General features: G+C 35.2%; 1 protein-coding gene across 1 annotated transcript; it reads right to left on the bottom strand.

Moving 5' to 3' along the window:
* Positions 1 to 1,176: 1,176 nt before the first annotated feature.
* LOC137823403 (cytosolic sulfotransferase 15-like) lies at positions 1,177 to 2,340 on the bottom strand. Its single transcript, XM_068628521.1, has one exon. The coding sequence runs from the start codon at positions 2,255 to 2,257 to the stop codon at positions 1,277 to 1,279; it is 981 nt and encodes a 326-aa protein (XP_068484622.1). The 5' UTR covers positions 2,258 to 2,340; the 3' UTR covers positions 1,177 to 1,276.
* Positions 2,341 to 15,236: the final 12,896 nt, after the last annotated feature.

The raw sequence follows: 15,236 nt of genomic DNA, 5'->3' as shown, positions 1-15,236 counted from the left end.
CCTGCAATGGGGACACCAAGCTAATGCTCACACACTCTTTTTTTTTTTTTTATTGATAAAAAATGAATAAATTAAATAAAATATTTATAAGATGTTATGTTAACATTAGATATATATGTTTCTTTCAAATAAAAAAATACATCTTCTTCAACTAACATATATTTTTATAATATAAATAAAGAAACATGTAACAGCTATATTTGATGAGAACAGTTCAGAGAATAACATGGTCATGAAATCATTCATCACAGAAAAGTCTAACTATTAATAATATAATAAAGGAAAATATTACATTAAATGATATGTATCAGAAAACGGCTTAGAGACTAACATTGTCATCAAATTATTTATCAGGAAAACCTCACTATTAATGATATAATAAAGTAAAATATTACTTTAAAATACTATTTATATGAAAAGAATTGGAAAATTAGTTAAATTTTTGGAGATAGATTATTACAATAATGATTATTATTAAAATAAGAGTTATAGTCTTTTTCACATAAATGAAAGAGAAAATAAAACCTATAAGTCCATTGTAAAACAATTTTTTTTAAAGAAAATAAAAGTCATGGTCCACTTGTTAACACGTCTAGCCAACGAAGAAGATAGATTTTGTGCTTTCTCTTCATCAAACCAATTCATAGCTCCAAGAAAATAAACGTGTATTATTATAATTGCATACAAATATCACTACAAAAGTAAAAGGGTTTAACGAAACTTATTGTGAATTTTAATATAATCTAGAAATTGATTTAATTAATGGGGGACTTTTGTTAAAATGAGTCCATACACAAGCTCAAGACCCAAGAAGTAACCCAATTGAATGAAAATTTTTCTAATAGGATAGATCCATGAAGCTTTTTGCGTTCTGCATAATCGACGTATTCTAGTCTTTTTGATACATTTACATCGGTCTAACTAATGATATTTCATCCTCGTTTACATCGATTAGGCTGACAATATTTGTGTTTGTCTCACTTCGGTTTAATCCATGTTATTTGTGTCATTCTCAATGATCGACACAAATTAACTTTACTTCCACGCTTTTCTCGTCGACTTCTTGATCGACGCATAACCAACGTTTATTTGTCGTTTTAGAAGTTCGAAGGTAGATAATTATTTTTTATTGGTCGAAAGCTATAAAAAACATAGTTCTTTATTTATCCAAAGTGTAAAAACACATCTTTATTTATGAAAAGTAAGTATCTTAATATCATTTTTTCTACACAATACAACATGTTGGCTATTGTGGACTCGCATATTACATTGGAATCTAAGAATGCACTTTAAATGATAGACCTGATCCACCTAATTTTTCTTCAATGATTTTGGATAACTTTTCTATCATAGAAGGAGAAAAGTAATTAATCCAATCTCCTATTTCACCCTTCCGGAAGAAAGTTTTCTTCTCAACAACATCGAATATAGATCCTGATTTGTTCACTTCCAAATCTTTCATTTTCTCAAATCCACATAGTTTGATTATGTTTTCAATCACTGTGGAACTCTCTCCTCTTTGAATGATAGGAGAGTCCAAGAACTCTGCAATTCTTTTCACATGAAAAACTGTATCCTCTTTAAGATCTTCATACCTTAAGAACAAAACTTTGTTTGGTCTAGTTTTGCTCTCATTCCAGTAACCTAACATATGACTCCACCATGGACCAAACATGGTTATCCCGTTGCAATACTTTTCAAATGCTTCCTCCAAAGTGAATTCAGGTAAAGACACTGACTTTATTTTAGTAAAGAATTCCCATGCTGAAACAAAAGTATCAAATGGATTTCTACGTATATAAATGATCTTGCAATTGGATTTTGTGATGGATTCAGGTAATGAAGGGAATGGTAGGTGAGTAGAAAGAAGTCTTGGGTCACTCATGTTGGAGAGGGAAAGAATTTGGTCATGCAAATCATAAGAATACATAAATTCAGGGAAGGGCACAAGTTCATGAGGATTGGAAGAGAGTAATGGATGGTTGTCGAAAGAGGAAAAACGTTGATGGTTTGCAATTACAAAAGTAAGAGCTTTCAACCAGGTAGTACCTGACTTTGGAAAGCTAGCAACAAAAACATCATTGTCTTTTGCATCAAAATGTTTTTGAAACTTGTTCACTCCATGAACATAATCTGTTGGGCACCAAAAATCTTGAAATAGATGGAGATAGGGAGTGAAATTCAAACCCGTCTCCTTGGGAAGGGAGAGGATGAACTCATTTTCTTCATTTGCTTCTTTCTCACTTGCCAAAGACATTGGAGCAACTTGAATATGAATGATGAGTGAATAGTAGAATTGGATGCTAACATAGCTTAGCACGAGATAGCATTTATAGAACTTTTTAAATTAATTTCTAGATTTTCAGCTTTTTACTTGTATTAATTGTGGTATTTAGTTTTTTTGGATTTACTTTTTATTCTTCCATATGATAGAAAAATAGTTTTTATTCATAATCACAACCAAATATTTATTAAATATTTTTTTCTATAAAAATATCAAATAAATAAAATATTATAAAAAAATGTGAATATATATTTATTTAAAAATGCAACTAATATTATAAAATATTATGTATAAATATTTTAATTTAAAAGAACGTAAAATAAAATAATAATTTAAATATTTTTTTATAAAAAATATTTTTTTAAAATTAAATAAATCTTAAATCTTAAATTCTAAATTAACTAACTTTAACTTTTTATTGCCATATACAACCTAATAAAATTAATTAAATCTGGTCCAAAAATTAGTTAAAGAAAGGGGTGGTAAATGAGCAATAATGAACGACACTTGCTACTACTGTGGGGGCTCACACACTTTTCTTTTTTGCTATGTGGGAGCAACAACCTAATGCTAGCAGATTTTATTTATTTTGTATTAATAAAGAATGAATAAAATAAATAAAATACTTATAATGCATATAGAAAAATATTATATATATATATATATTTCTCAAATAACAAAAAAATCTTTAATTAATATATATTTTCATAACATATAGAAAAAAATATAACAAAAATTATTAAAACATTTGTATCAAAACAAACGTGTATTATTATAATTGCGTATAATAGAAAATGATTTTAACGGAAATTATTTAGCGGAAATTAATATAATTCTAGAAATTAATTTAATTAATGGAGGTTTTTTTTAACATTTGTTAACTTTCAAAAATTATTTTAAAAACTCAACAAAATATAGCGGATTTTTTTTAACTTTTGTTAAATTTCAAAAATTCATTTTAAAATCACAATAAAATAACGATTTTTTTAACTTTAGATAAAAAAAAATCAAGAACCAAACTATTAGAGCAATATTGGATGCGAGAAGCAGTGAGAACAAGAACCCTAATCATAATGAATAAGAGAGAACATAGAGAAAAAAGAATTTTATTTTTATCAGCAAAGAATGAAATTAAATTAAAGAGATATAATAGGGATATTCCAACCCTTTTACACAACCCAAAGTCCACCTTAAGAGGTCTCCGAATACACCCCAAAAGCATTAGAAAAGTGATATTTGCTGCATAAACTAAGAAACACCTGCACCAGCAAGCACCTTCCTCGCAAGGTCTGCTTCAAGAGTTGCAATCTGCAACTTCTAAACCACCGAAACTCACCAAAAGAAAAGAAACCTCCATCTAGTCATTGATATTCCTTTAGCTTCAAATCACTTCAGGAAAGAACAATGCACTCACCTTTTTTCTCCAGACCAGAATACGCCAAAATGAGCATAAGTTTCACCCTGTTTCTAACATTAGACTCTGTAGATAGCCAGCTGATTAGGCCTTTAAATCCAACATGGAATTCAGTTTGTCTTAAAAACCTACCAGCATGTTTAGCAGCCAAGCCAACAACCCATCTCGTTCTTAGAATGATTGGATGTTGATTCTTTAACTTGGATCCCACATAATTTCCCAGCTTAGATCCCTTTATCCTGAGATGACTATATCAGAAGTTAAAGTCTCCTAAATATTCTTCAAATCACTTCCAAGCCTTTTCCTCCTAAACCTCCTTACTTAGTATTAAACCCCTATAGCTCCATCTGCTCCCTGTTATGCACAACAGCTCCATCAAGCCCCTCCTTTGACTAACATAACTGTGACTCGTGTTTGCAACCATGAAATCAAGTTAGTACACCACACCACACCCTCAACTTCTGGACATTGCAGTTAACTCCTCCAACTATTCTCCTTCTTCCATTACAAAGCAAACCAACTAGGTGAGAATGTGATAGCAAACTGGGAGCCCTCCAAGTCACACTGCGTGCAAAAACAGAGATATAACAGCCTTGACATGACCTTCTAGAACTGCTTCCACAGACCCTGTGCACACCTACATACCCATTGCAGCATCGACAACCATATCTGGCTTCATAGATAACCAATCATAAGGTTCCCATACAATGCAAAAACCTTAACCCAGATAAACCAAAAGAACATCATAGCATCACAGCAACAGGGTAAATTGGGATAATTCCCACTTCCATCTAACACTAGCTCCAGTACCTCAACCCAGGTATGCATACCAGCACAGGCCATAGAATTAAACACTAGTACCCCTACATCTACAACTTAAAAACCACAAAACAATAGTGCAACCCTCTTCCCAAACCAGCTACTGCACCATAAGCTTAACTATTCTTGGCACCTGAGATCCTAATTATAGCTTTTAATGCATAACATTGGGTTGAGAACCCAGTCTACGAAGGAATGGATAAAGGAATGCACTTTAGGCTTCATCCAGAACAAGGATTTGAGTTGAGCCTTTTGAAACACCTCCTCCGCATCTACTAGCCCTTGTTTGAATACAATCAGGTTCCTTTGATCCCAGATACATCTAATAATTGATGCCCAAACACCTTTCCATACCAGATTTTGCTTCTTACTAGCTTTGCTCAGATAAAAACTCAGGAAGTGCGAGTTTAAGTCATTTTGTTGAACAAAAGAAATACCTATCCATTTGAAGCACAAGGACCAAACCCTTTGAGCATATTTATACTCCAGAAAGAGATGTTGGCATGACTCCTCCTTGGCCTGACACATTGCACAAAGCGTCGTATCTATCATCAACCATTTCCTGCTCAAGCACACCCTTGTTGGAATTCTATCCAGCAGTACTCTCCAAGTTATTGTTACCACATTTGGAAATGCCTTTGCCTTCCAAACGAGAAAAAACACTTCAGATTGGGTACCTCTAGTTTGTTTAGCTAGGCGCTCATAAGCGGAGTTCACTGTAAATATCCCTGGTACTTCCTTCCCCCACAACAACACATCCATGACATTCTTTTTCATGGGTGCCCCAGATAACAACGTAGCAAGATCAGCTTCCATTGTGGATTCCCACTCAAATCTGGCACGCCTCCACCCCATACTTCATCTCCATTCCGAATTAATCCACACACCAACTTCACGCACTGTTTGGCCCTGATTTAGGACAGTGAATACAATCTGGGGAACATGGATTTAAGACCATTACTACCAACCCACACCTCCTCCCAGAACTTTACTTTGTCTCCATAGCCTAGTTCCCAACTTAATTCTTCTTGGAACCATCCTTTTCCTCCTCCCTCCTTGCACACTTTGGAAAGATCTCTCTACCACCAAGATTGAAGTTTGACAGGTGTTTGGGCATTTCCAGGCTCTAGCCCATACTTTGAGACCAGAATCTCTTTCCACCTCCCTTCCTCTTGAGAGATACAACGCCATCTCCATTTAGCTAGGAGGGCATAATTAAACTTACATATTTCTCTTAAACCCAGTCCTCCCTCCTCTCTAGGTCTGCATACGTCTTTCCAACTTACCCAATAGATTGGCTTGCTCACTTTCCCCCAACCCCATAAGAATCTTCTCTGGATACTAGTAATCCTCTTTCAGACTGGGCTCGGTGCTTTGAAAAGAGAGAGATAATACAGAGGAATAGCGGTTATAATAGAGTTAATAAGGCAAATTCTCCCTGCCATGGTTAAAAATCTCCCTTTCCACACACTGAGCCTTGTTTTTAACTTATTAATGACCGGTTTCCAAAACTGCTTCTTCCTGGGGTTACCTCCCACTTCAAGGCCCAGGTATTTAAACGGTAACCCCATCTGGGTACAGTTCAAGGTCTTTGTGTAATAAGCTACAACATTACTTTGAACATTAAAGCCCGTTAGCTTTGACTTGTGGAAGTTAATCTTCAATCCTGAGACTAATTCATAACCCATTAGGATGGCCTTCAAGGTTACCATGTTATTAAGGGAGTCTTCACATAGGAAGAGAGTATCATCCGCAAATTGGAGGATACACACCTCTATCTCCTTCCTTCCAATCTTGAGGCCCGTTAGCAAGTCGATTTTGCTAGCTCTTCGAACTAACCCAACAAGGACTTTAGCTACAACTAAGAACAAAAAGGGTGCAAGGGGGTTTCCCTGCCTCAACCATCTTGTTGGCTTGAATTCCTCTGTAGGGCTCTCGTTGACTAGTAGAGACACAGAGGTGGATTCCAAGCATCCTTTAATCCAAACAATCCATAGGTTGTGGATTCCAGGCATCCTTTAATCCAAACAATCCATAGGTTGTGGAACCCCATCCTGGATAGCATATCATATAAGAATTCCCATCTAACCGAGTCATATGCTTTTTCGAAGTCCACCTTTAGGCATAACCCTGTTCTCCGATTTCCCCTTAGGTATTCTACAACTTCATTTGTCATAAGCACACTATCTAAGATCCCTCTTCCTTTTACAAAAGCTGATTGACATTCATCTATCAGAGCAGGCAACACCTTCTTCATTCTAAAAGCTAACACCTTAGAAATAATTTTGTAAAGTGCTCCAACTAATGAGAGGGGTCTATATTGCTCGAGCTTAGAGGGATCCCTGACTTTAGGAACCAAAGATATGAAGGAAGCATTACAACCCTTCGGTATACTCCCCGTTTCATGAAACAGGGTCAGCGCTGCCATGATATCATCTTTTAAGAAATCCCAACTCTTCTTAATGAAGTTAAAGTTGAAGTCGTCTGGTCCAGGGCTCTTTGATCCTTCACACTGTCACATTGCAACCCTAATCTCTTTCCCAGAGAACACAACTAGGAGACCCTCGTTATCAATCAGAGATAGTGACTTAAACTCAACTTCATCCAACCTTACCCCAAATCTTTCGTTGCTCTAAATCTATCTTCGAAAAGCTTCTTAGCTTCTAAACGGACAGTGTTTGCTTCCTCACACCATTGGTCCCCCACCTGGACACCATTCACTTTGTTTATGAGCCTTCTCCACCTCACAGATGAGTGGAAGAATCTGGTACAGGAATCCCCATTCTTAAACCAACTTTCTCTCGCCTTTTGACAACTGAGGGATTCAATTTTCTTATCATTCTCTTTCAGACGGCTTACCAACTCCAATCTTTTCAACCTGTCATTTTCCACTAGACCCCCAAAGCAATCTTGGCAGTCTAAAGCCTCCAGATCCTGTAGAATCCTCCTCTTTTCGGTGTCAAGGTTGCCAAAGACATCCATATTCCAAGACTTCAAATCTGATTTGAGAAGTTTCAACTTTTCTTTAACCTTCGTCATGCCATACCCCTGCACCTAGTAGGACTGCCATTTATCCTGCACCATCCTATTGAATCCTCTCTTCAAGAACCAAGCATCAATGGTTCTGAAAGGTTTAGGACCCCAGTCCTTCTCCACAGACTTAACCACCAGAGCACAGTGGTTTGACACTTCCCTTCGTAGGACATATTGTTTACTCATGGGTCAGAGCTGTAACCAATCTTAATCTACAAGCACTCTATCTATTCTACTCTTTGTTGTTCCATCCGGTTTAAACCACGTAAACTTCTTACCTACTAGAGGTAACTCTAAGAAAAAGATGGAGTCAATGAAACTATTAAAGCCAATTACCTCACTTGACTGCTCTCCCCTACCACTGATGCCTTTCTTTTCACTTCTACTTCTTACCGCGTTGAAATCACCACAAAAGCACCAAGCTAATACGTTAGATGCCAATTTTGCTTTAACAAGATCCTTCCATAAAGTCTTCTTTCCATTCAACAAGCATGGAAAGTAGACATTTACAACCGCACACCTATAGGAAGTTTTGATGTATTGGCCGTAGATGATAATAAAGCATGTTCCCATCAGATGACTTTAATAATCAAATACTTTTTTATGCCACATAGACAGTAAGCTTCCACTTCCATCGTCTACTTTGTTGTGAATCCACCCAATTTTGTTATTCCCCCAAAGAGAAAAACATCTGCAAGATAACTCTGCAATTTTTTGAATTTAACATTGTAATAGATTTTTTCTGCAAGATAACTCTACAAGAAAATAGGTAAACAAAAATTAATTTAGATATAAAAAATAATCAATTTCTATATTAATTAAATTATATATTATTTTTTCTCAGATTAAGTTGGTAATAAGAAATTTTTTTTCTGTCCTCTCTCTCCTAACAATTGCAATGCCAAGAGGGTTCTATGAGAACATTCGCATTCGCAGACCTCAACAATCATCACATAACTTCACAACCTTCTTCTTCTCTAACTTTCCAAATGGATTCGGGAAATACGATATGTTAAAAAGAAAAATTAGAGATGGGCTACAATAAAGGAAGTCTTCATCTCTCAGAGATTAAAGAAATGAAGAAAAAGGTTTGATTTGGGTGTTAATGGAGGAAATTATATTTAAATTGTCCTTGGCATCTACTACTAAGCGATGTGGGACTATTGGAGTACGCGTAGTAAGTCCCAGACCGAGAGTGAACAAAACTGGTTTTCCGAAAACAAAACTTCCTAGCCTTTCTTCCACATATCTTCTTTTTGTGATTATTTTATGGACGTGTCTCCTTACCTGGCTGCAAACAATATATGAAAATACTTGTGTTAATTTTTTCAACGCAATACGGACGCAGAATAAAAACTGCAGAAAGTAGGGGGAAATTTTCACAAGTTTTGGTAGAGGATAGCCTTGGTTTACACGAAATTTTCTGAAAATTTCTCATGAAATAGGTTTTCCCTAAAATTTCACGTAAGATTCTACACTAAATTTGGGACAGAACGCGACAAATTTCATGTCAAAGAGATGAGTATTCACATACAAAAAGAATCAAACAGTTTCATAATGTTATTGCGAATCTTGTGGGAGGAATCTAGACCCTAAGTCTCAACCAAAACTCAATAGACATAATGGCGAATGTCTAGTAAAATTTTCATACCAAAATATCCAAGGAATAACGCGTAGTAAGTCCCAAATTGAGAGTGAACAAAACTGGTTTTCCGAAAACAAAACGTCCTCGCTTTTTTACCCCGTATCTTTTTTTTTGTGATTTATTTATGGACGTGCCTCCTTACCTGAGTGCAAACATCATATGAAAATACTTGTGTGAATTCTTTTCAGCGCAATACAAACCATTTTTTTTTGCACAAAATAGGGCGAAATTTCAAAAGTTTTGGTACTGGATCACCTTGGTTTGCACAAAATTTCTGAAAAATTCTCCCGAAATAGACTTTTCCTGAAATTCCACATAAGAATCTCGACTAAATTTAAGACAAAATGCGACAAATTTAATGATAAACGGATTAGTCTTCACTTAGGAAAAAAACCAGACAGTTTCAAACACAAACGAACCTTCCTTTCAGCCCTGGCAGTGATGAATAAAATTTTTATTGCCAATATTGTGGGACTAATCTGGGGTTCAAATCTTAGCCAAAGCCCAATAGACACAATAACGAATATCTGGTAAAAATTTCATACGAAAATACTTAAGGAGTAAGGCGTAGTACGTCTTAGACAGAGAGTGAACAAAACTGGTTTTGCGAAAACAAAACGTCTTGTCTTTTTTACTCCGTATCTTCTTTTTGTGATTTATTTATGGACGTGCCTCCTTACCTGGGTGCAAAGAACATATGAAAGTACTTGTGTGGATTTTTTCAGCGCAATACGGACCCAATTTGTTTTTGCAGAAAGTAAGGTGAAATTTCAAAAGGTTTGGTAGATGAGAGCCTTGGTTTGCACAAAATTTCTGAAAAGTTCTCCCGAAATATTTTTTTCTTAAAATTCCACCTAAGAATCTCGACTCAATTTAGGACAAAATGTGACAAATTTAAGGTCAACCGCATGAGTATTCACCTAGGAAAAAAATCAAACAGTTTCACACACAAACGAACCTTATTTTCAGCCATGATAGTGATGAATAAAAAATTTATTGCGAATCTTGTGTGACGAATCGGTGACTCAAATCTTAATCAAAACTCAATAGACACAATGATGAATGTCTGGAAAATTTTTAGACAAAAATACCTAAGTAGTAAGGCGTAGTAAGTCCCAGATCGAGAGTGAACAAAACTGGTTTGACAAAAACAAAACGTCCTCACATTTCTATCATGTATCTTCTTTTTGTGATTTATTTATTGTTGTGCCTCCTTAGGTGCAAACAAAATATGAAAGTACTTGTGTGAATTTTTTCAGCGCAATACGAATCTAGAAAAAAATTACAAAAACTAGGTAGGAATTTCACAAGTTTTGGTAGAGGATAGCTTTGGGTTGCACAAAATTTCTGAAAAACTAACTCGAAATAGTTTTTTCTTGAAATTCCATGTAAGAATATTGACTGAATTTGAGAAAAAATGCGACAAGTTTAAGGTCAAACGGATGAGTATTCACCTAGGGAAAAAATCAAACAGTTTCACACACAAACTAACCTTTCTTTCAGCGGTGGTAGTGATGATTTAAAAATTAATTGTGAATATTGTGGGAGGAATCTGGGGCTCAACTCTCAGCCAAAACTCAATAGACACATTGACGAATGTCTAGTAAAATTTTTAGAACAAAATGCCCAAGGACTAAGGCGTAGTAAGTCCTAGACCGAGAGTGAAGAAAACTAGTTTTCCAAAAAGAAAAAGTCATTTCTTTTCTACCCCATATCTTCCTTTTGTGATTTATTTATGAACGTTCCTTCTTAGGTGCAAACAACATATGAAAATTCTTGTGTGAATTTTTTCAACGTAATGCGGACCCAGAAAAAAATTGCAAAAAGTAGGGTGAAATTTCACAAGTTTTCGTAGAACATAGCCTTGATTTGCACAAAATTTCTGAAAAACTCACCCGAAATAGTTTTTTCCTGAAATTACACGTAAGAATGTCGACTGAATTTAGGAAAAAATGCGACAAATTTCAGGTCAAACGGATTAGTATTCAGCTAGGGAAAAAATCAAACAGTTTCACACATAAACGAAACTTCTTTTCAACCCTAGTAGTGAGGAGTAAAAAATTTATTGTGAATATTGTGGGATGAATCTGGGGCTCAAATCTTTACCAAAACTAAATAGACACAATGAGGAATGTATGGTGAAAGTTTTAGACCAAAATACCTAAGGAGTAAGGCGTAGTAAGTCCTAGATCGAGAGTGAACAAAACTGTTTTTCCAAAATCAAAACATCCTGGATTTTCTACCCTGTATCTTCTTTTTGTGATTTATTTATGGTTGTGCCTCCTTAGGTGGAAACAACATAGGAAAGTACTTGTGTGAATTTTTTCAGCGCAGTACGAACCAAGAAAAAAGTTACAAAAAGTTGTGGTAGAGGATAGTCTTGGTTTGCACAAAATTTTTGAAAAACTAACTCAAAATAGTTTTTTCCTGAAATTCCACGTAAGAATCTCAAATGAATTTGAGACAAAATGTGACAAATTTCAGGTCAAACGGATGAGTATTCGCCTAGGGAAAAAATCAAACAGTTTCACACACAAACTAACCTTCCTTTCAGTCGTGGTAATGATGAATTAAAAATTAATTATGAATCTTGTGGGACGAATCTAGGGCTCAATTCTCAGCCAAAACTCAAAAGACACAATGATGAATGTCTGGTAAAATTTTTAGACCAAAATACCCAAGGAGTAAGGTGTAGTAAGTCCCAGACCGATACTGAACAAAACTGGTTTTCCAAAAAGAAAACGTCCTGGCTTTTCTAATCCGTATCTTCTTTTTGTGATTTATTTATGGACGTGCCTTCTCATGTGCAAACTGTTAGAATATATGGCCTTAAACGAGAGGGGTGTGAATTGTTTAAGAAAGGTTTTGGAAAACTTTTTGAGGTTTAATGAAATTCTTTGTGTGAATCCAGAACATAAATCAAGTTAGCCCAGAATATAAGCAATAAAACAGCAAAGTAACAGAAAAACAATCGGTTGTTTCTTTGAAACTATCGATTGTTTATACCAATAAAGCTTAAAACAAAATTTAAATGAGTTTAGAGTAAGAGAGAGATACACCAATAGTTTATACTGGTTCACTCTTAAGCCAAGAGCTACATCCAGTCCTCAGAAAACCACTGGGTAATCGACTAAGTAATTAAACCAGATTACAACACACAAACCACCAAAGTACTAACTTGAACCCTTCAAGAAACGCACTCGCTTTGGCAAAACACACCAAGGGTATTGATCTTGACCACCTTAAGAGCACACAACACTCCTTGGCAACATAACACCAGAAATACAGTAGATTGAGAAGGGATTACACTTGTTCACAATACAAAATGAACTCAATACAATTGCAATCCTATTCCACTCTCTTTGAAAAACCCAAAGCTTGATGTGAATGTTCAAATCTTTAGAATCAACTTCTTCACAACTAAAAAACTCAAATCTGTTTCACTTGCTTGTTTGAAAACATAAACAAACCATTTATATTTTCCAAAGATTGGTCAAAACAATTAATAAAGGAGCGTATTCAGTTGAAAATCATGTAAAGCACATTCAACAACCAAAACAAAATTCTGTTAGGATTTTCAAAGAAACAATCGGTTGAAACCACGAAACAACCGATTGTTACTCTCTGTTTAAACAAGTGCCAAACAAACAGTTTTCCAGACCGAAGAAATTTAACACACCATAACTCAGTATAGATACTTTCCCACATTTCTAACTCCCTCACATCTATGATTTCATATGTGGTTTTGACAGAAAAAAATATGATCTTCAGTTTTGATCCACTTCCACTTATCAGCCTATGCCTATGGAGATTAGCTCATTCAATAAAGCCTATAAAACTTTCTACCATCCATTTTTCCCATCAGAACCAAAGTCTTCTCTATTCCAACTTCCACAACCATCTTCGATTAACCCACTCACCAACTTCCCTCAGACATATGGACTTAGATTTTGCATTTGAAAAAATCCCAGGCCATTTTTCGGATAACACTAACTACTTATCATTCTAATTCAGATAACACTATATCGCCCAACCACTTATCATTTCAAACAAGAATATTTCTACCATTTCCAACTTCCCAAGATACATTATCCCATAACCAATTCCCAAAAGCAGATATTCCTATTTTCTTAATATCTTCCACCATCTAGATTCCTTCCTAACGTGACAGTCCACTATGTTCCACCAACCCCCATATTTAGATTCTAAAATATCTCTTCATTTCCTAGTTAATTCTAATCCCAATCGACATATCCATTTAGCTAATAAAGTTGCATTAAACCTTTTCAAATCTTTAACTCCTAACCCCTAAATTCCCTTTTCTTGCATATATCCGTCCACTTCACCCAGGAAATTTTCCTTGATTCAAATCCCCAGCCTCATAAGAATTTCAATTGATTTTTCCTAAAAGGTTTTTCCACTTCTATCGAAATCTTGAAAAGGGATAAGTAATAGAGAAGTATAGTAGTTAGAACATATTTAATCAGGCATACCCTACCGGGCAAAAGATATGAATTTTCTCTCTAGACTGCTATCTTACTCCTAATCTTATTAATCACAGGCTCCCAAAAAGAATATCTGGACTGGTTTCCCCCAACCCAAAGGCCTAAATACTTAAAAGGTAAGTTCATGGGTGTAGAATTAAGCATCAAAGAAATCTATCTAGTTCAAAAATTTCAACCCCATTCCCCTAATTTTTGTTTTTTCTAAATTTCACTTTCAACCTTGACATAAGTTGGAAACATCTTAAAATGTTTTTTATTGCTACAACACACCCCATACCCGTTTCACGTATGAACAAAGTGTCATATGCAAACTGTGAAAACCCAATTTGAATCTCATTATGTCCAACTCTGATACCTTTAATGACAACCTTTTCCAATGCTTGCCTAACTACCCCAACAAGAAACAGAAAAGGTGTTAGGGTCTCCTTGTCTAAGACCTTTTTGTGGCTTAAACTCCTTAGTTGGACTACCATTGACTAAAACCGAGATAGATGCGGATTTAAGACAACTCATCATCCACCTAATCCAAGTACTACAAAAACCAAGTCTAGACATCATATGTTCCAAATAATCCCATCTCACCATGTCATAAACTTTTTCAAAATCAACCTTTACAATAATGCACTTCTTACCTTTACTTTTGACCTCATCAAGTGTCTCATTTGTCACCAAAACACTATCAAGAAGGCCTTTCCTTCTAAGCATGCTGATTGAGATTGGTCAATAACCTTTGGGATGACCTTTTCTAGCCTATTTACTAAAAAAATTAAGAAATTTTGGACAAACAGCCAATTAGAAATATGGGTTGAAAGTCATTAAAATCCTAGGGACAAACTACTTTAGGGACTGTTAAGAAGTGGACTATAAGCCTAACTCAACCTTATAAAACTAGCTTATAAGGTGAGGTTTGCACCCACTTATATACTTTGAAATGTCTTTATTTCTAATGGATGTGGGATCGCCATCACACACCCCTCATATCAAGACGGTAAACTTGTGCATGAGACCATATATTTATGGGTGGTCCGATAGCAACCCGATGGGTGGGTTGATAAGCCCAACAAACTCTCGCTAGGTTAGGCTCTATATGACTTTGATACCATTTTAAAATAAAAGAATAAGATAAATCCCTTGTGTATATTGAACACAAAGGGTTATCTTTATATAAAAAAGAAACATACAGAAAATATGGGCTAAGTCGATAGAAATATCTAACAATAGTTATAATATGTAATAAAGGATTATTACATCCACTTGGAAATTTAGAATTTGTATTTCCATCCTTAATCCAGCTTACCCTAGCTTTTTGGCTAAGAAAGCTTCAATTTTATGATCCAGCAGAGACAATTCAGCCAACATTTGTTGCCTAAAGCTGTGTTTCTTGCATAATAAGAACTCCTAGGTCATCTTTGCTGTCAAGGTCCTTAATAATACCTCCCTGTTCCATTCCTTAAGACCCCCTTTTAACAGCTTTCAACTTTTTCTTCCATTTAGACATATGACTAATGCCCCGGACTTTTTGTTACCACAGTTTGT

The sequence above is a fragment of the Phaseolus vulgaris genome, chromosome 11 (assembly GCF_000499845.2).
Source record: "Phaseolus vulgaris cultivar G19833 chromosome 11, P. vulgaris v2.0, whole genome shotgun sequence".
Taxonomy (NCBI): Eukaryota; Viridiplantae; Streptophyta; class Magnoliopsida; order Fabales; family Fabaceae; genus Phaseolus; species Phaseolus vulgaris.
Note: the sequence above shows the minus strand (reverse complement) of the source record. Positions and strands in the feature narration are given on the sequence as shown.

What these genes read in the sequence shown, in the direction of transcription:
- LOC137823403 (XM_068628521.1), bottom strand. Translation starts at nt 2,257, where the DNA reads ATGTCTTTGGCAAGTGAGAAAGAAGCAAATGAAGAAAATGAGTTCATC.